This window comes from Trichosurus vulpecula, chromosome 7 (assembly GCF_011100635.1).
Source record: "Trichosurus vulpecula isolate mTriVul1 chromosome 7, mTriVul1.pri, whole genome shotgun sequence".
NCBI classification, from domain to species: Eukaryota; Metazoa; Chordata; class Mammalia; order Diprotodontia; family Phalangeridae; genus Trichosurus; species Trichosurus vulpecula.
Genome location: NC_050579.1, coordinates 79608512 through 79631173, shown reverse-complemented (window position 1 = coordinate 79631173; position 22662 = coordinate 79608512). Strand labels below are relative to the sequence as shown.

Here is a 22662-nt window from a genome sequence, read left to right as displayed (position 1 = left end):
AATAAAAGGGACATTGCCGAGTATCTGGTCGAACTCTTTCATTTTACCTATGAGGAAACTGAGGCACAGAGGAAGTTAGCAACTCCCCCAAGGGCATAGGTAGTAAGTGGCAGGGCCAGACTCCAAATCCCAAATTTGTTCCATTGTACCACACACGGCACCACTGAGTCAGGGAAAGGAACAATAAAGGAAAAGGGCCAATCTGGATCTTCAAATGAGCTGGGGGCCACAAAGCTGATCTGAGTTTTGCAAATTGTGTCTAGTTCAGCTTGATCTAGCAGGTCAGGACGAGGGCACATGTGAGTCTTAAAATAAGAAACTTCTTTCTACCCCCTCCATTTGTGACTTTTAGCCCTATGTTTCCTGAAACCAATGTGATCAAGGGGCCAGACTAGGGCAGGGCTATCAGTGTATTGTCCCAGGGCGCCAATTTTAGAGAACACTGACAACAGTATTTCAGTTGTTCAACACAACAGTGTTCAACAGTTCAACACAACAGTGATTTGGCAGCACAGAAACAACAGAGCTTAGCATCTAGTCAGTAAGAATAATTAGCGAGAATAGGAGGCTACCAGAAAGCAGGCTAGGGTGAGCTCTTTCTCCATCATTCTCTTTTCCATCTTCCCTCCCCAAAGTATTCCTAGTTTCCCAACCTCTACCACCTCCTTGAACTGTGGGTGTATTTCTTTTCCGTTTGGCTTTGATTCAGTTTGTGGTACTAGCCTTAAGTGGAAACTACCTAATTAGGCAAGCTGCTCTTAAGTGATACTTCTGGGCTAATAGGTACCAATCAGCCCTTCTTAGAGAACAGGCATTAAGCCAACACCAGGACATTCCCATCCCATCAGGGAAAGAGGAAGACACTTACCACCGTCATCTTCATCTGGTTTGTCATACGTTCCTGCCAAGCAAAGCACAGGATATGAGGTAGGTAGAGGGTGAAGTAGAGGACGCCACTGCACGCTGCCGCCAGGTTGGCCTTGGAGAAGAAGGCACTGAAGAGGAAGCACTGCATGATGGTGGCAATGGAGAACACCAAGAGGAACAGGAAGAGGATGACCGGGTTGCTGTAGTGCAGGACTTGGCCGTGCTACAACCAAAGACATCACAAAGACGGGTGAGTCTCATTCACCTACATCAATAATTCAATTCCACTAAGTTTTGCCAGATGCCTCAATAGCTCCCTCTCAGCAACCTCTTGTCCAAGCTCGCAAATCTATCCTTAGAGACTAAAAAGACATTGTACCTTATTAAAAGGAGATCTCACCAGATATAGTGGTGTATGCTGGTAGTACCTGCTACTGAGGAGGCTATGGCCAGTAGATCTCTTGAGTTCAGGAGTTCTGAGCTAAAGTTGGGCTAAAGTCGATTGGGTGTCTACAAAGTCTGACAACAATACCATGAGCCCCTAGAAACAGGGGGTATGCCCAGGCTGGAAGTATAGCAAACTACAGCTTCCAGGCCAGTCAGCAGAGGGGTAGAGTCAATGAGGGACAACGCCCTTTTAGCTTGGGTGGGGTAGGAAGACCCAGTCTCAAAAAATAATTAAAAGTAGACAAATAAAATCCGTACTAGATTTAAGTTTATGATCCTAGGAAATATGTAACCCAAGAAATACATCACCCAAATTATTAGTCATTAATTCAACCATTCAGCAAACATTAGCTGCCTACCATATGCCAGTCAGCCATGAGGCAGCTGGGCTTACAGTCAGGAGGACCTGAATTCACATCCTACCTCAGATGCTTACTTGCTATGTGACCTTGGGCAAATCACCTACCCACTGTTTGCCTCAGTTTCCTCGACTGTAAAATGAGGATAGTAATAGCATCTACCTCCCAGGATTGTTATGAGGATCAAATAAGAGAACGATTGAAAAGTGCCTGGCACATAGTAGGCGTTATATTAATGCTAATTGTTATTATTGTGTCACTGTGCTGGATCCTACAGGTAGAAAAAAAAGAAGTAATTGTCCCTTGTCCCTTGAGCTTGTCTACATTGACATATTAGTTTGAACTGGGTCATTTGGAGCCAGGAGGCAGCTCATATGGTGAGAACTGGTTCAGGAGTCTGAGGTTCACAGCCTGCTTCTGATAACTGCCCAAACAAGCCAGGCCTCAGTTTCTTCATCTGTAAAATGAGGACATTGGACTTGCTTGCTGATTCTATTAAATAATAATGAGATATTATTACAACTATATTATAATGTATAATATCATAATATTCTATAACATTAAAACAATATATTAGAAAATAATAATAATTTGCATTTCCATAATCCTTGAATGTATACAAATCAGCTTCCTTACGATGACCCTGTGAGGAAAGTAGAATATGTATCATTCTCCCCATTTTACAAGTCAAGAGCTGAGAATCAGAGAGGTTAAGTCCTTCATTCAAGATCACACAGTTGGTAAGCATCAGAGCTGGAAAGGAAGCCGCGTCTCCCGGCTCCTAGCCTAGACCTCTACCCCTTAATTCACACGGATTCACTAATATTTTATAACATGACATCGTACGTTATACTAGGTGACCTCGATGGGTAAAGCAGGACACTCAGAATTTGGTCAGATCACAGGTTTAGAGCTGGAAGGAGCCTTAGCTCAACCAGATGGGTTAATTGACTTACCTAAAGTCACATAGATAATAAGTCATAGAGTAGAGATTTGAACTGAGCCCCTCCCAACCTCAAACAATCCAAACCAACTCAATGAAATAAAAGAGTGCCATTCTGGTGGTTACATACATAGTAAGGAGCTGGCCCAGCTAACCGCATTCATATTGACTGCAGGCTCATTGAGGGCAAGGACTGCTTCAATTGTGTAGCCTAGAATCTGTACAGCCATGCTTCTGAAAATAAGCTTTCCTTATGAATTTTGTGAGTCTTTTGTGGGGCTGACAAGGAACCACTTTGGAAGAAAGGGGTTAAGAAACATCGCTCACTATAGCAGTAACTCATTCCCAGAGTACACACGTGGTCTCACTTGATTCTGACATCAACCCCCTGAAGCACTCGCTATTGTTTCCCTGAGGCTCAGAGAGGTTAACTAATGTGCCCAGGATCACACAGTTAATAAATATCTGAGGTGGGATTTGAACTGAGTTCTTCCTGCCTCCAAGTCCAGTGATCTAGTCGCTGGATTCCTTTGTCAGAGGAGGGTAGAAGGTTAGTCCCATCGTTGGGCTGAATAAGTATTCTAAGTTCACACACCTTGGTAGGAGGTGACTTTTGAGGAGAAAGCCACCCCAAAACATGGCAAATTCAGATGTTTCCAGGGAAACATTCTGGGCAGGGGCTCGAGCAAAAAGCACACTTATCGAGAAGAAAAGCCTCCAATAGGTCAATCAATCAACAGACATTTATGCAGTGCCTAGGATGTGCCAGACACTGTGCTTGGTGCCAAAGACACAAAGAGAAAATCATAAAACAGGCCCGGAGCTAAGAGCAGAGGAGACAAACATACATGGATAGGGAGATACAAAGATGCCAGGTAAGGTGGAGGGTGGGGAAGGCACTGGCAGCTGGGGGGATCAGGAGAGGCTTCATGTAGTAGGTCATCCTGCAGTTGAGTCTTTAAGGAAATAAGGGATTCTAAGAGGAAGGAGGGAGGGCAAGCAGGGCAAGAGCAGGAAGGAGGGAGGCTGGAATGCTATATGAGGAAATGCGTAAGAAGGGCAGTGTGCCTGATCTGTAAAGCGTGTGAACAGGAGAGATGTGTAATAAGCCTGGAAAGGTAAGTTGAGACCAGGTTCTGAAGGGGTTTGAATGCCAAATCCTAGTTCACATTTGACCCTAGAAGTGATAGGGAGCCAATGCTGCATCAGGAGCAGAGGAGTGATATGGTCAACCCTGTGCTTTAGTAAAAGCATCATAGGCAACTGTCCGGAGGACAGAGGGGGTGGGGAGGGCTTTGAGATCGGAACGCCAGTGTGGAGGCGGCTACTGCGGTAGTTCAAGAAAGAGCGGGTGCATGTGAGAAAAGCTGTGGAAGCAGCAGGGTTTACTAAGTGATGGGATGTGTGCGGTGAGCGAAAAGGAAGAGAGAATGACACCAAGATTTTGAACCGGGGATGGTGGCTGTCACCGTAACAGTGAAGTTTAGAAGAAGGATACGTTTGGGTGAAAGCTAAGTTCAGAGCTCCCCAGGCCATGGGTAAGAGAATGGCCTATCCAACCAGAGAAGGCCACACTGTTTCTTTATGACACGGAAGCTCGGGCTTAAGAGAGTCAAAATAGTTATACAAAAATAAGTCTGAAGTACAGTTTTAAGCTTATTAAAGTTTTCATGTATTTTAAATAAAATTATAACTTTATATATAATATATAGCCACATAAATAGTTAAAATAAAAATATTTTAGGTGTGGACATAGATGTAGGTATAGACAAAGATTTGTTGTTGCTCAGTCGTTTTTTCAGTCCTGTCTGACTCATGACCCCACTTGGGGTTTTCTTGGCAATGATACTGGAGTAGTTTGCCATTTCCTTCTCTAGCTCATTTTACAGATAAAGAAACTAAGGCAAACAAAGTTAAACGACTTGCCCAGGGTCACACAGCTAGTAAGCGTCTGAGGCTAGAAGATAAGTCTTTCTGATTCCAGGCTCAGGGCTCTATCCACTGAGCCACCTAGCTGCCCTCATAGATATAGATACATACATTCTATAGATATAGATACATATGCATTTATATGTAATACATATATATGTTTATATATATACACACACACATACACATAAAACATTGTGTTTGGCTGCAGGACATGGAAAAAATTGTACTTCTTAGGCTTAAGGAAAATCAGTTTCTCTGTCCTTTTTCTCATTCCAAAGAAATTCTCCACATAAATCAAAGGTTATCTACCTAAAAAAACAAAACACCTTCAAATAAGGACACAGGAGCAGAGAATATCTGAGGTCCCTTTGAGGGCCAAAGCTTTATGATGCTATGGAATTAAAATCCCAAGAAACCTCTAGTCCAAAGCAGAGATCTTCCCTGTCCATCCCTGGCTAATTTGGCTCGCCATACACTGCTTTCTAAAATGATGTCAGCACTCATTTTTTCTTAATAATAGCTGGAATAACCAGAAGGAATTCCCATTGTTCTTGCTTCCTGCCTTCCTCCAGACTGGTGGAGCTGAGGAGGGAGTGGTCAGGGGAAGATGGGAGAATCAATCAAAGGAAAACTATTTCCGCTTGGAAAGCCTTGTTTCTGGCTGCGGTCAAATGACATTCCAATTCCCACGCGGAGGACTGCATGTATGTGTGTGGCCGAGGCGCTTCTGGTGAACTTTTCTTCACCTTGCTTCCTCAAAGCTTTGGGATCCTAGTGTTCCATCGATTAAGAAAATAGATTTTAAAAGTCACTTATCAGCAACTACCAGGGCAAAATCTTATTGCCAATTCAGATCTTTGTCCATATTCATTTCAAGTGTTTTCAAGTCAGTCAATGAGCATTTATTAAGTTTTTATTATGCTGAGAAAATTCAGAATTTGGGTAATAGGGAAGGTTGGGATAAAAGATTGGAAGGAAGGAACCAGGGGCCCCTAGAGAGAGGGAAGGAGCTACCCTATTGGGAGTCCCAAATAACCAAGACTGCACTCATTTATGAAGGTCTCTCAGAATCACTTGGAAATTTCAAACCCAGTGCAACGTTAACTTTAATTAAACTTTAATTTAAAATTAATTTAATTTTAATTTCAAGCCCAGTGCAAGCTAGTTAACTAGCCTGTGTATTAGTAAATTGTTAGTTATTAATAGTTACTATTAATTGTTAGTAATATTAATAGTTAAGAAATTAGTTAGACTAGCCTGTGTTAATAAATTGCGAGCCTTTTTTTAATATTAATGTAGAACTTAAAATAAGGCCATTATCTCCCTAGATCTCTCTTATAATCCAGTGAAAATGTTTTAAAGCACCTTTTAAAAAAAGCATTAAAAGGAGTGGGATTAGTTTGATTGGGTCTATAAGAAGAGAATTCAGAATTTTTCTTAGCTTGGAAACATAGGATTCCAGCTTTTTGAGCTGGAAGCAATCTTAGAGGGTCATTTTGTTCAACCTAGATATTTACCGAGGAATGTGCAGTGTCGGGAAGTTAAGCATCTGACCAAGGTTACTCAGATACGAAGTGATAGAACCAGATTTCAAACCCAGGTCCTCTGGCTCCAAAACAAATGATTATTCCACCATTCCCAAGTGCGGTCTAACACAAAGCCATAAGCTGGAATTTTATATCTATAGGGTCCAGGCATAATAATAAGGCTTTAAGTAATTAGGGGTGAGGGAGGCTTCCAACAGGAGACCCAACATCTTCAAGTGGGCAATGACTCCATATGATGGCCCAGGGAGAATGTAGGATCCATTCCAGCTTATGGCTTTGTGTTACTTCAGTTTCCTCCTCTGAAAAACAGGGATAACAATAGCCCTGATGTCAAGTTCCAAACGAGATAATGTATTTAAAGCTTTTCGTAAGCCTTAAAATGCTACATAAATCATAGCTATCATTAGTTAGTCAATAAACATTCATTACAGGCCTATTACGCGGTAGGCACTGTGTGAAGCACTGGGGATATAAAAAGAAGAAAACAAAGTCTGTGCCCTCGAGGATCTCACAATATTAAATGAGAATGGCTATTATTATTATTATTAGTATATATATATATACTCCAAGTGGTAAGGTCTCCATGTTCTAGTTATTAGAACAGGAATCACTCCTTCAGGCAGGAGAATGTGCTTAGTAGAAAACTAAGAGTGAATCTGAGCTTGATTAACAGTAATAAATATCCCAAGTGTCTCCGTCTAACACTACTTGGGACACTCTCCACATTCCAAAGCAAGCCGGCGCTTGGAGGATTGGGACTGGTAATCCCCAGGAGGAGAACTCCTTGGACGATCTCTCCCACGCTTGGAAACAAAGGTCTCTTGATAGCCAAGTGCCCCTTGCTCGGCTCTGCTTCCCCAAAGCTCTGCAGACATGTTATAAAAGGTAGTTCATCTACTCAGGCTCAAGTTGTCCCGGGTCGGGTGCGGCCTAGTGCTTTCTTGACTTGTTTCCCACTTCTCCCCCTAACTCACTCGCCAAATTGATGAAACATTTCTTCTCCATGCAGGGCATTCTCCCGCCACCACACTCTTGCACAGAACACGCTCCATGCCTGGTGTGCCATCTCCCATCACCCTTTAGAACGCCTACTTCTGTTCAAGTCACAGGTGAGGCACCACCTCTTCCTATACAGAACTTTTCTGATGTTCCAAATTATGAGTGACTCGCTAGGGTTTGGCCCCCACCAAAATTACTTTACGTTTTCTGCTTACATAGTGGCATGGTATGATGAAAAGAACATTGTCCTTGGGATCAGAGTACCCGGGCTCAAATCCCATTCCTACCAACAATTGTGAGACCTTAGGAAGGTCACTTAACTTCCCTGGGCCTCAGTCTCCTCCTCTATAAAACAAAGGGGCCGGGGCAGATGGCTCCATTCAAGGTCTAAATCTATGATCTACGTGTTGTTTCCTAGAGGGCTGAGACCTACATTTTCAGACAGGACCTATGCACGAGCTGATTTGATTTGCTTGACTACGCTTAGTTGTTATAAGGAGAGGTGGGGATCTGAAGGCAGAGGGAGGGGCGAGTTAGTAAGTATTAATAGGAATTTGTTTTTTAAGTTAAGAAATGAAGTAATTTGCTCCAGGTCACACCAGTAGCAGAACCCATGTCCTCTATCCCCAGGGTCAGAGCTTTTTTCTTTCTACAGACATGGTCTTCTGCCTATGCTGGTTAATAGGGACAGATAAGGAACTAAACCTGTGATTTCACTGATCTGGGGAACTCTCCAATGAGGATACACTCTCAATGCAGGTTGGTATTTTCTCTGCAGTTTATAGTCTGAGATAACTGCCTAGAACACTGACAAGTTAAGTGACTTACTCAGGGTCACACAAATGGTGGGTATATTAGAAGCAAAACTTGAACCCAGGTATCTCTAACTCCAAGGCCATGTCTCTGTCTACTATGCCATGCTGTCTCCTACATATTCTTATTAAATCGAATTAAGCTGACTTTAATTGGGTGGCTTAAAAGGGGTCTATAGTGTGATGGGTGAACCCAAGGGAGTTCCCGTTAGTCTTCCTCCTTTGATGGGGCTGAACAATCTGCATGGTACTTGTAGCTTGTCTTAAGAGTGCTGAGATTGGCACAGGCCCATTTACAGGAGGAAGGAAGGGGAGGATCCAGGGAAGTCTGGGACATTTGGCTCCCCCTTAGCTCTTACCGTGATGAAGGCCGTCAGGAGGAATGTGCTCATCGCCATGACGGAAAAGCTGTCCAGGAACCAGGTGCACCAGATGACAGCATTGGAAACACCCCGGTTTTTCAAGGTCTCCTTTAGCCTCATCTCCTTCTCCAGCACGATGCTCTTCACCATCATAGAAACCGAGTAGATCCAGGCCAGCACCATGAAGACCGGGAAGCAGCGGTTCAGAGTGATCATAAAGCTGCGGATGCCGGGGAAGAGAGGAGACCCACCGTAGGCCGAGGCCGAGAGGTTGGGAGAGAGAGCAGAAGGGAAACACCATTAGGAATTCAGAAGGCTTCGTGGGCTCCAAAGCAATGACTGGAATGAAACCATACTTTTATGTGTAGGGTCGCCCATCAGCTCCTTCCCAGGGATGCTGCCGCTTCTTTGGAAGGGGCTGGTCTTCTGGCTTTAGGGCTGCTGACCCATACATAGCTTGTGTATTTCATCCAGTTCATCAAGCCTTTGTCAAACCCTTGCTAGCTTAAGAGTTCTTAAAGTTTTTGTGTGCTACGGACCCCCTTGACAATCTGGTGATAATGATGTTTTTAAATGCATAAAATAAAGTGCATTACAAAGGAAACCAATTATATTAAAACACAATTATCGGATTTCTTTTTAAAAAAAGTTCACAGACTCTAGGTTAAGAACCTCTGTGCTAGAGGAAATACATCAGAGTGGGAAAGAGCACTTATTAAATGTGGAGCCAGAGACCCTAGTGCTGCTACTTACTGACTGTGATCCTGAAGAAACTGTTTCACTTCTCTTTAACTCAGGATCCTCATCTATAAAATGAGGGATCTCTAGAGTCCCTGCTGGCTCTAAAGCCGTAAAAGGACACTCGAGGCATTGTGCTAGGCACCAGAGACACAAAGACAAAAACAAAAGCCAATCCCTGTGCAAGCTTACGTTCTACATTCATAAAGACCTGACAGTGTATCTGTGTCCACCTGGGCTGGTGGTCAGGGTAAAGAGTGATCTCCATTAAGACCCCAAGAAGAAACCTGAAGCTTCGTCTGTTTGTTTTCATCTTTCTGCTCCCAGTGCCCAGTATTATGCCTTGCTTTAAAAATATTTTCTCAATTAAACTGAGAAGCCCTATGTGCAGGCTGGCGCTAGAGCTCAAGTGGACAGTCATACAAACAATATGTTGGTGGTGAATGTAAGCATGCAGGCCCTGCCGTCTCCTACTAAAGGCAATCTAGGCAGCTACATGGTACAGAAGATAGAGTACTAGGAGTTCAAATCCTGCCTTAGAAGATGACAAGCTTTGTAACTCAGAACAAGCTACTTAACCCCTCTGAGCCTCAGTTTCCTTATCTGTAAAATGAGGACCTCTAAGCTCCTTCACATCCCTAAATTCATAATCCTATGAATCAACATAATCTTCCCTGTATACTCACGCGTGAATCCTATGGTGGCCAAATCCTCCTTCTTTGGGAGAATGGATACTAAACGCACAATTAGAGCTGACTTATTTAAGATGGTAATTGTCTCAGAATTCAGGGGTTGCTTCCACTTCCAACTATTTATTGGACATTCTCAATGAAAATAATTACATTTTTTGTCCAGGAGGCATGTAGTATTTAGTGTTCTAGTCTAAACGCAATATGGATTTTCCACGTGTGAAAACACATGCGTTCAATTTGTTAGTACAACCCCCAGTTGATGTGATTAATCATTAAAAGCAGTTATATATTGCAACAGGAAGGACCCTACACCCACCCACGAGTTTCATCACCACAGTGCCCAGCCATAGTAAGTACACAATAAACACTTGTTGACTGACTGCCTGGGGAAAAGGAGTTTGTCTTCCAGAAAGCTCACAAAGCCTGCACTCCTGGGATCTGACCACCAGAGGTCACTCATGATGCTTATCGGAATGGTTCCTTTTCCTTTCTTGCCACTTCTCCACACTTCCTCCCCCCAACAGGGTTCTGAAATGTCTAGCTGAGTGTCCCTCCCTTCCCACCTCCTCCAGGCCCAAAGCAAACTTCAGGAAGGACAGATGACATCACCAGAGGTAGCTGGTGTTGGGGGTTGTAAGTTCTCCCTTTGTAAGAAGAATAACTGGCCCATGAAAGAGATGGGAACCCATAGGCCAGCCTGGATCTGGTTCTCTCCTCCTACCTCTGCTCCCTGCCCTGAACCCTGCTGTAACAAGTGCACAGGCATATCTTAGGAAATTTTGATAGGATTGCAGGGCCAGAGCTGGAAGGGACCTCCTTGGCCACCTTTGTTTTACAGATGAGGAAACCAAAGCCCAGAGAGGTTGTGTCTTTCCCAAGGTCATACAGGTAGTAAGTGGCAGAAATGATCTTGAATTCAGGTCCTCTGACTCCTAGACCAGTGTTCTTTCCACTCCACCATTCAGATGTCTATGTTCGTTTTTCAGGCATTGCCACCCTGGACAACCTCAGCTAACTCTGCTGCCTCCATCCACCTTTGGTCCATGAGGTTGCCATGGCTAGAAGGAACATGCTCGTCCCCATAATTAAAACCATAGAACCAGTTGTTTAGGATAGGATTTTAATAGTGAGCATGTGTTAGCAGGGGAAGGAGTACCCAGGAGCTAAAAGCCTATGATCTTTTTCTCCTTGGCCCAGACCTGTGATTTCACTGGTGTAGAAAATTCCCAGCGAGGAAGCTCTCAGCCCATGCTGATCAGGGCCTACTGGGCCACAAAGAGTCTTAAATGATTGTCAGGGTCATGAGGAGGTTAAATGGCTTGCCCAGGGCCACGTATCCAGGAGATGTCAAGGGCTAGACTTGAACCCAGTCTTCTTGGCTCCAGGACAGGCTCTCCCTCCACTGTGGCCTGTTGCCATTCTCACTTTCCTTTACCTTTTCATCAAACATCTATCATGAGAATGCTAATTAGTGAAGGAGCTGCATTATTCAGTAGCTCCCAGAAACCAGACTGAATTTCAATGCAGAGCCTTGATTTGTTGGAGAAAGTGCCTCTGGCTGGTGTCCTTAAAAATACCAAATGCACTATACAGTGTGAAATTCATATGTCTTGGCCCTTCTCCCCCAAGGTCACCCTTTGTGACTTTCCACATATGTACTCCACAAATCTAACTTCTGTTGTTCTAGTTTTCAGGATGTTTCCCTTCTTCCTTCTTTCACCTTCCCTTCTAAGATCCGTTCAGTTTTAGAATTCTATGATTCCAGGAACCTCGATCAAATGGACAAAAATGCTTTTACTCTTTCTTCCCTCTCACTTTCTTTGATGTTCTTCCCATCAGAGCAGGGAAACAATGGCTCCATGGAACATTTTCCTCAGCTGGGCCACCTGGCCAGCTCTCTCCTGTCCTTCCCCTCTCCCCCCAGGAATTCTCTCTCTGGTCCCAGATTGAGATCAAAGACTGAAAGGGTTTGAGCCTTCCTGACACCAGAGGCACCTCCCAGCTTATCAAGCAAGAAGATCCAGGCACTGCTCTGACTCACACATCATCTACATAGCAGGGGTATGGCATTTGTTGCAGATAGACTCCAATGGGCACTTCTGCCTTGGTCTGGCTCCTTATAATCCCTTGTTCAATCATGTCCTGTAGATACGCAAACCCGCCCCAAATGTAACGGAAGTCTTCCACTGGATCGGCTCTTGGACCAGGATCCCAGTACCTGAGAAAGACAAACAAAGATGGAGACCAGCTTCAATGGCATGGACTGTGCACATCATTCTAAGTTCCTGAGGCTCTTACTAGAGCAATTAAAAACCCACTCTAGAACTCTTTCCCTAAGACTTTTCAAATTCTATTCTGCAATGGGAAGGCCTCAGATCTCACCGAATTATATCATGAATTTAGGAAGAATTTATTGTACTTTGTGGACTGATTTAGCAATGCTGTCAATATTCCACAGTCTCTTTCCTTCAAGGGAGCTGGGAATCACTAAATGTAATCCTGCTGTAAGATGGAAGACCACTATGTCTATCTACTCTATCACTGTTTGCTAAGGTCCCCTGGCCCTGAACCATCTGCCCTGCATCCATGCCATCCAGACCCATAGGACCCCTAGGCCTTGCCATCTGTCCTACTCCTACACCCTTAGGACTTTCAGGTCTTCTCATGTAAGTGTTGTCTCTCCCAGTTATACTGAGGGTTCCTTGAGAAAGAGATTACCTGGCTTTTCAACTTTTCTCTCAGGGGCTTAGCACAGGGCTGGCACATAGTAAATCTTAATAAATGCTTTTTCATTCATTCATTCAGTAATACCATCATCCGTATTTTACAGAAAGATTCAACAGATAGAACATTTATAATAAGATAATTGGTTTGAATCCTAGGGATGAAGGAAGGCTGAAGGAAATGGGCCTCTTCACTATTTCTGGATATCAACTCACATTAAAATGAGCCTTTTGGTTACAACAAACCCTGAGACTTTCTGTGCTTGATATACCCACTGCAGCTGACATAAAGGGGAGAGGGCAATGAAGGCCACAAGCTTAGCTAACTTGGGCTTGGAATGGCCATGATCTCTTCTAGCAGACACCATCACCATATATGGATTGTAGATGAGAAGGCCATCACCTGTCTTTGATTTTATTGGTTTTTTCCACTGCATCTATGTCCATGCGGATCTTGTACTTCACATGGCGTGGTGGCACGCTGTTCCAGGGGTAGATATCAGAAAACACCACTCCAGCCCAGAATCGATTCTGCTCCAGCAGGGAGAGGGCTCGGTGCGTGAGTTGGATTTCATCATCATAGCTTTCAAATTTATCCAGGGTTAAGCACTGCAAATAATGACAAGGTTAAGAGAGTTGGAGGAATTCCAAGTGACAAGGACTCATCTCCTTCCCTTCTCCTCTGACCCAAACAGCCTGAGGGATGAGCTGCTGCCCTGGGGGGACTGACCAGGAGACAAGGAGAGCTACAAAGTCAGTGTTTGCTCAGCACCAGAGTCCAGAGTTGGAGCTGTAAGAGTCATCTGGAAACAGGTGGGAAAGGTGTTTGGAGAGGCTGAATTGCTCTCTGGTCCCAGCAGATTCAGGGAGGGCTACATTTATCCAGCTGTTCATAGCTGTACAAATAAGCAGTTGCTGTGAGTGACAAGGATGCTAAGGCCTCTCCCTACCCAGAATGGAGAAGAGAGGGATTGGGGTCATGTTGGATACAAGGCTTTGAAGATTAGAAAAAACTCAGACTTGGACCCCAGTTACATCTCACATAATTATATCACAAATTTAGGAAGAATTTTATTGTACTTTGTGGACTGATTTAGCAATGTTGTCATTATTACATAAAAAAAGATTCCTAGTTCTTATCTCACCACAAACATACAGAAGATGACCAGCTGGGACAGGAACTGGGAAGAAGAAGGAAAACCTAACAGGAGAACTGAACAATAGTGCCAGAAATGAATTCCCATCCCAACTCAAGGCTGGTATTGCAGACAAAGGAAGAAACCTGGAATTGCCCAGTAAGTTTAGTACTTCCCCCACCGCAAACAATCCTTCTCAATAGCAAAATAGATAACTTAAAACAAATTAAGTGTTAGGTGATATCTATTTTAATAGAGCTTCAAAATATCACATTGTACTTATGTTTGTTTAATTACTCAACTTCTCCTCACTGTGGTACTTAATGGATGTTGGGATCCAAGTTTCCATCTTAGGACGTCCCTGAGGGTAAGAGCTCCATCTCCTGATTAGGTTTCATTGTTCTGAGTATATCATGAGAACTCAAGAAGTTATTTATTTATTAGTCTGCGTGGGAGCTGCTAGAGGCTGTGTGGGGCCTTGAATTCTCCTATTCCTTTTTGGGGAAGAAGGGGCTGAGCTTTCAACCTCAAACTCTCCAAGATTCATGTAGATGGGCACTGGTGGACTCCCTATTATATAAGCCAACCTCTAAACAGGAGAGAATTGATATGGGCCTTTGACCTCTCCAAATCACAACCAAACTTGTCAGAAAACACATAGATGCAGAGCCATTGAACTTGCAAAGACCTGGGTTTCAATCTTGCCTCACTTACTGACTCCGTGACCCTGGACAAATTACTTCTCTGAAACTCAGTTTCTTCATCTGTAAACTAGAGATAATACTAGATTTGTAAACTAGAGATAATAATGTAAAATGTACGCTTGCCAAAAAGACTGTTTTATGGAGAAGTCACACAGGGCAAGTGTTCACATGGTGGTCAGAAGAAGCAATACAAGGATAATCTCAAGACCTCTTTTAGGAACTTTGGAATTGATTTTGACATGGGAGACCCTGGCACAGGACCACTCAGCATGGCATGCCCACATCAAAGAAAGTGCTGTGTTCTATGAGCAAAGCAGAATTGAAACAGCTCAATGAAATGAAGGATGTGCACATTTAGAGTATTTACCCCAACTTTTCACATGGACTATTTGTGCCCAATCCATGGTAGAGTATTCTGAGCTCATATTGCTCTGATCAGCCACAGTCGGACACACTGAAACTTGACTCTAGCATAGACAGTGATGTCATTTCGGTCCTCTTTGAGAGTGAAGGACAACCAACCAACCAACCAACCAACCAGGGATAATACTATCACCTTGTTCACAGGCTACTGAAGCTATTAGATCAGCTAGAATCAGATGGGCTGCCAAAGCCTGCCATTTTCCCCTCTAACACACCTCTTGTATTCAGTTCCTTCTCTCTTCTCTCTCTGTTGATTATCTCCAGTTCATCTCATATATGTCTTGTTGGTTCATAATTGTTTGCATGTTGTCTTCCCCATTAGACTGTGAGCTCCTTGAGGGCAGGGAATGTTCTTTGTATCCCCCAGGGCTTAGCACAGTGCGTGGCACATAGAAGGTACTCAATAAATGACTGTCAACTTAACTCGACTTTTCTTATTCAGTAACCATGTGAATTCTAGTCCTTTCTACTGCTTGCCTAGAATATTGCAATAGCCTCCACATTGTTCTCCCTTCCTCCACTCTCTCCACTCCAGTCCATCCTCCATACTGCTACCAAAGTGATTTTCCTTAAGGTCAGATCTGACCATGTCACTTCCCTCTTTGGTAAATTCCACTGCCTTCCTATGGCCTCAGAAATAAAATATAAACTCTTTGGTTTAGTTTTTAAAGCCATTCACAACCTGGACCCAGCCTCAATGGGAATTACTCCCCATCCCACAATCTATGATCCAGCCAAACTGGCCTCCCTGCTCTTCACACATGATACTGCCATCTCCATACTCCTATATTTCCCGTCTCTCTGTCATTGCCAATGTTTGGCATGCACTCTCCCCTCACCTCTACCTCTTGGAATTCTTCTTTTCCTAGAAGACAAAGCTCAAGAGCCATTTTATGTGCAAAGCTGTTCTTAATTCCCCCAATTGCTGGTGCCCTGCTCTACCACATATTTAACTTTGGATGTATTCTCTTCATAGTTAGCTTGCATGTACAGGCAATTATGTTCTTATTTTCTTCCCCATTAGAACATGTATTCTAATCTTGTTTCATACACTTCTTAGCAGTGTGACCTTAAACAAGTTATTTAACTTCTCTTAGTCTCAGTTTCCTCATCTGAAAAATGAAGAACCTAAACCTGGTGATTGTGAAGATTAAATGACACAACATAGTAGGAATTATTTCCTCAATAGTACGAATTATTTCTTTCTTTGTCTTTCTGTTCCCAGTCCTAGGACTATGCTTAATAAATGTTTGTTGGTTAGTTGAAGATATTAGATCAGCTGAAGAGATGGCCTAAAAATGTCTCATTTTGTTCTAATACTGAATATAAACTAGTAGATTGGCCTGAGTTGGGATTCATCCAATGCAATGGACAGCCTTCCACCAATGTATACCAACAAGAGCTAAGCTGGATTCTGCCATCTAGAATGGAGTATCTAGTGAACTAGGAATTCAGTATATATCTTACTGGCCAGGGAAGACCCACATGGAAGGAGGTACCCTAATCCACAGGGCCTGAATGCCTACCTGAATCTATCATGAGACTAAGAGATGGAATGGTTGTCATCCGTGCCATGAAGTGAGCTGAACTGAGAACATAAATGCAGTTGAGATTGGGGGACCTCCACTAGAGAGTGTGACATTGGTCAATATTAGTATTGTAGCACTGGCCTAACCCTTCCTACCCAGTTCAACCTTACGTGATTGGCAGCAAGAGCAGCTATAAGACAAATGTATCTAAGTGATACAGGCCAAGAAAAGGAGGCAGAACCCTCAGGGACTCAAGCTTCACATGCCATTAGATACCCTGCTGCTCAGAGAGTGGTATAAATTAGAGTTGTACAACAGAATACTGAATTACAAGAGATGTCAAATACACATGTGGCCCATAATACTCCTCGGTATAGCACAAAGCAAATTTAAAATATAATTAGGAAATATATAACAAAATAAAAATACAATAAATGTAGATAATATTAATATATGGTTGTCAAAGTCAATATGTGGCCCACAGAGATCCTTATGTACAGTTTAGTGGCCCCTGTTTCTTTTTAGCTTTGACACCACCACCTTGGATCATCGTTGCAAATCCCCAAGGGGTTCTTGAACCACTAAATGGGAACCATTGCAATGAAAATAAACTATTTTACTGGGTATGCACAGGATTACTCAACCAGGAGCTATAAAATGTCTATAACAGGGTATTATGGAAGAGGAATATTTCAAATGAACTTGGAAAAGGTGAAAGGGCAAATAGGCTTAGTATCTGGGGAAGCCTGGGAATTTCTCAGCAGCCATGAGAAAAAAAATTATACTTGGAGATGGTAGTAAGAAAGTAGGACTACCAGGGAGATCATTACAACTTCTAAAGAATCCAAATCATGGTGACCCAAAGGGAAATTCAGTACAGCAGAAAGAGAGCTGACCCTGGAATAAAAGGATCTGGGTTCAGATCCTACTTCTGATGCTGACTACCTCTGTGAGGTTAGATAAGTCATGTCCCTGGGCCTCAGTTTCCTTATCTGTAAGATAAGGAGGGTAGACTCAATGTCCCTTTTAGCTATACATCTATGATTCTACTGGAAAATATGAGAGTAAGCAAGCTTATGTAATGTCACCAATGATGACATGTGTTTGAGAAATAGCATAAAGGGCATTATCAAGGACAGGTATGATCCTAAAAGGAAATGAGATAACAGTCAGACAGCTTGATGTTACATTGGCATCTATGATACACCAGAATCATAGATTTAGAGCTGGGAAGGACCTCAGAGGCCATCTAATCCAAACCTCTTATTTTATCCATAAAGAAACACATCCCAGGCACATGAAGGGACATCCCCAAGGTCACACAGGTAGTGTCAGTGGTGAGATTTTAACCAAGGTCTTCTGACTCATGAGCCAGTGTGCTTTCACTCTATGGCACATGGATTTTAGAATGAAAAAGGATTCTTACAGGTCATATAGTCTAACCTCCTACCAGGAATCCCCTTTATTACTCTCCTGACTGGTAGCCATCTAACCTTTCTGTACTCCAACATTTCAAATGATGGAAAGCTCATTATCTTACATTGTGATTCATTTAGTTGTTGAAAGGCTCTAGTTGTTTGAAAGTTCTTCCATTCTGCCTAAGTCATCCACTCATAGCTCCTCTAGTTTCAGCCTCTAGAGCAAATCCAATTTGGTTTTTATAGAACTTCTCAAATATCTGAGATAGGTGGGCATCTGCTCATTAAGTCTTTTCTTCTCCTTAATTCCCTTAAATGATCTTCATGTGACATTGTTTTCATGCCCCTCACCCTCCTGGTCATCCTTCCCTCAGCACTCTCTACTTTGTTATCATTCCTTATAAAATGTGGTGTCTTGAACTATATACAGTCTTCCAGATGTGATCTGACCAGGACAATGAGACTGTTATCCAGAACAAAGGTCTCACAAGACCTAAAGGAAGGCTTTCAACACATTGAGTTGATCTGCCAAGTGGGAGGTACAGGAAGACACTGACAAGAATTGGACTGGAGGAGATGGCAGAGAAGGTGGGAGGGGACGATGTAACCACATGAATGAAACCATGATGCATCTGAGTAGCTGAAAGTTCACTTAGTTATTGGAAACAGCTTTTCCTTCTCCTTACCTCCTCCCCAATCACCCCAGGTTCCAGCCTGGTCTGTCCAGGTGTCAGGGCCTCTCAACCATCCAGTGGCAAACTATAAGGCTGTGACTGCAGCCAGGGCTGATACTCCAGCCCTGCCCCCCACCCCACCCCAGGGCTCCTGTCCCACTCAAGTTCACCAGCCTGGGAGACAGCCACATGCCATTTTCTCAGTCTGAGAGATAAAAAAAAGAGAACAAAGCAAGCTTTGTCAGCTGGCCAAATGATAAGGAAAAGAGAATATAGGTATTAGAGAAAATTGAAGGGCCTGAGGCTGAAATGGCACTAGGCTAAGAACATAATGTTTAACAAAGGAAATTGAATTGTTTCCTTTTTTAAAAAAAAATCCTGATATCATCCCTACATACCATATAATCTGGAGAGATGCTGTATTTTCGAAAGTTAGTTCTACTGGAAACAGCAATAGACTAGAACCCCTGTGCTCTATCCACTGTGCCACCTGTTAGGGATATCTGAAAGATCATAGAGAAAGCTATGGGTACCATAGGAGGATTGGAGAAAAGTAACTGTTTTCCAGATTTAAAAAAAAAAAAGGGAAAAGAAAAGAGACTGCAAGCAAATGGTGAACTGAAGACCTGACTTTAATTCCTGGAACAATTCTACAATGTGTTATGAAAAGGGTTAAATTCACTAGCCCCTTTGAACTTCTAGCAAAGGAAGCAGTGCTCACCACACTGTCTTCCATTCACTCTACTGTAGCTAGACGTGCCTCTTTGCTCATCTCTAAACTGACCCTTGGTCTTTTGCCTCCAGTCATTGGCATAGGTTGTCCCCTATGCCTGGAATGAACTTCCTCTTGTCCACTTATTAGAATCCTTTGCTTCATTCAAGGCTCAGACCAAGTACCCACTCCCTGTGCCCCCTGGTGGTTAATGTTCTCCTTCTTGAATTAGCTTGGATTTCCATTTCTGTGAACATCTCTTCCTCTTCCAGCCTCCTATACTTTCCCTTCCCACCCTCACCCTCAGGACAATGCAAGTACCTCAAGGGCAAGGATTATTTTCTATTTTGATTTTGTATCCCCAGTACTTAACACAGTGCCTTATACAGAGTTGGCATTTAAGAAATGCTTGCTGAATTTAACTCGATTCAGTTAAAGGAGTCAGCATTAGCTTCATCAACAACAGGTGATGCCAGACTAACCTCAACTACTAGCCTCATTACAGAAATTTTCCCCAATATATGTATCATGTATGTTTGTATATGCACACATTTATACATACATATAAGTGTACACACACATAAAATTTTCCTTACCTAGCAGTCAAGTATATATGTACATACATATGTATGTATATACATATACCTATTATATATTAATTTTCCTTATATAGTAGTCTAGTAACTCTGTAAAGAAGAAGTGAAATGAGGTTAGTTGGAGAGAGAGAAGAGGAGAGAGAGGAAGAAGAAGGAAGAGGAAAAGGAGGGGAGAAGAGAGGATAGGAGAGACACATACACATATATACATGCATACATACATATATGTATATACCCCTAAATGTCTATATGTATATACACACCAAGGTTATATGGATATGTAATACATACGCATATAGATATTTCCATATATATACATATACTTCACCTAAATTTTAGCAAAGCATGTCTCTCATCAAAATACAATTAGGTGAATTGAGAGCTAATTAATTGGTCAGACCTAAAGAGTAGCCATAAACGGGTCAATGACAATTCGGAAGGAGGACTCCAAAAGAGTATCCCAGAGATATGTGCCTGGGCCTGCTGTTTAACATTTTTTATCAGTGATTTGGACCCAGCATAATTATCAAATTTCAAGACTACACAAAGATGGAAGGGAGAGCTAACACACTATCCAGGGTCAGAATTCAAAAAGGCCTTGACAGGCTAGTCTTTGGATCAATCTGAATCAGATGACATGTAATAGGGATGAATGTGAAGTCTTAAACTTGGGTTCAAAAAAAATCAACACAAGTATGAGAGGTATGGCTGGAAAGAAGGATTTTTTTTTTAATCTGGAGATTTGAGTGGGCTACAAGCTCTAGATGAGGCGAGAGTATAATATGGTAGCCAAGGAAGTAATGGAATTTTAGGTGATAACAAGAGACATAGTGTCCAGGACTAGTGAGTGAACGAGTTAGTCAACAAGAATTTATTCAATGCCTACTATGTGCCAGGAACTGTACTAAGAACTGAGGATACAGAGAAAGGCAAACAACAAAACAAAACAAAACAACTGGTCCCTGTTCTTCAGGAACTCGCAGTCTACTGGGAGAGACAAGATGATGTACAAAGACCATGTATACAGGGTAAATTGGGGATAACCCTCTCCACTGGGCCCTGGTCAGAACAAATTTGGTATACAGTATTCAGTTTTCAGTGCCCCACCTGAGGAAGGACACTGATGAATTGAAGAGTTTTCAGAGGAGGACCAATAGGTTGCTGAAAAGTTTTAAGATCATGCCATATGTGTCTTAACTGGAAGAATTGGGCATATTTAATCTGGAGAAGAGAAGCCTTAGGGGGACTTGCTATGCCTATTTAATTACATTGAACGATAGATAAAATTTCCCCCAGGCATTGTGACCAGACATCTGAAGCACCTGGTCATGAAGTACAAATGATATCAGAACACTCAAGAAATAGATTCTTTCCATTTTCAGGAAAGGAAAAGGGGAAAAAAGAAGGTCAAAGGAAAAACAAAGATTCTGATTGGAGAGAAAGCAGCCAATCCTGCCCAGGAGATGTTTGGTCAAAGCAAGGGCTCATGCAGGTCATGCTGAAAGCTACTGCCACAGAATCACAGCCATTTGTCACCAGGATACCCTTATATCCACCAAAGGCTCAATCAACAAGCAGGTGTTACAAGTCCATGATGAGCTGAGCTGTACATGCATGGGGCCCTATTAAAATACAAAAGAAGTACATGATCTATAAATCTATTTGTAATCTAGTGTCAGTGACAGATCTAGTGAACAAATGCAACAGTAATAACATGGTAATGCAGAATGGGTGTCAGGTTCCCCCAGACAATGTGATTTTGTAAAAACATTCCCTAGATCATAGATGGAGAGCTAGGAGGGACCTTCCAAGGTGCTCAATAAGTATTTAGGAAGCACCTACTATGTGCCAGGCATGGCGCTAAGTTCTGGGGATATAAAGGCAAAAGACAGTCTCTGCTCTTGAGGAGCTCACAGTATGTAGTGAGGGAGACAACATGCAAACAACCATGTTCAAATGAGCTATGTACAGGATAAAATGGAAATGACCAACAAAGGGAAGGCACTAGAATTAAGGGGGATTGGGAAAGGCTTCCTGTAGAAGGTGGGATTTTAGCTGGGACTTGAAGGAGGCTGGGGAGGCCAGAAGGCAGAGGTGAGGAGGGAGAGAATTTGAGGCCTGGGGGAAAGTCAGAGAAAGTGCCCAAAGTCAGCAGATAGAGTGTGTTATTGAAGAAGGCCAGTGTCACTGGATCACAGAGTATGTGGGGGGGTAGGAAGTGGGTGTAAGATGTTACTGGAAAGGTGGGGGGAATGGCATGTTACGAAGGGCTTTGCAAGTCAGAGGGGTTTATATTTGGTCCCGGAGATGAGAAGAAGCCACTGGAGTTTACTGAGTAGGAGGCTGTGGGTGACTTGATCAGATCTATGCTTTAGGAAGGCCATCATGGCCAACCCTCTCATTTTACAGCTAAGAGGGGTTAACAAGTTTGGCCCAAGTCACACTGCCAATAAATCTCTGAGATGGGACTTGAGCCCAGGTCTTCCTGAATTCAATCCAATATCCTATTAACTATCTCACAGTGCCTCTCAAGAGACATAAAATGTCATTGTCAAGACATTAAGTTCAAACTCCATTGTGAAGTCATGACATCTTCGTTACAACATTGCTGGTCCGGTTCATCATATTTATTTCAATTCAATCCAACCTAACAAGCATTGAAGGACCTGTTATGTGCCAGGCACTAGGCAAAGACAAAAACAAAAAATACAAACAGTAATGAGCAGTTTGAGAGAGGAGGGACTGGAAATGAGGAGTGACTCAGAGTCAGAACACTTGAATTCAAATACTGCTTTGGGTCCTAGGCAAGTTGCTTAACCTCTTAACCTCAGTTTTCTCATCTGTAGAATGGGGACAGTAATGGCACCCATCTCCCAGGACTCTGAAGGTTTTGTAAACCTTAAAGTGCTATATGAATGTGAGCTATTATTACAGGAGGTAGCACTTTGACTGAGTCTTGACTGGAACTGTGGATTCCAAGACAGAGGGCTGAGGAGGAAGAGCATTTCAGGGATGGTGGGACAGCCTCTGCAATGATACACAGGCAGGA

General features: G+C 42.8%; 1 protein-coding gene across 1 annotated transcript in view; it reads right to left on the bottom strand.

The window, feature by feature from the left end:
• Positions 1 to 22662, bottom strand: part of ABCA4 (ATP binding cassette subfamily A member 4) — a 151933-nt gene that overhangs the window by 86086 nt on the left and 43185 nt on the right. The window contains exons 9-12 of the mRNA XM_036768201.1: positions 12825 to 13030; positions 11740 to 11916; positions 8266 to 8488; positions 869 to 1090 (exon numbers count right to left, since the gene is read on the bottom strand). Of these exons, the coding sequence (XP_036624096.1) occupies positions 869 to 1090; positions 8266 to 8488; positions 11740 to 11916; positions 12825 to 13030 (828 nt within the window). The remainder of the gene's footprint in view (positions 1 to 868; positions 1091 to 8265; positions 8489 to 11739; positions 11917 to 12824; positions 13031 to 22662) is intronic.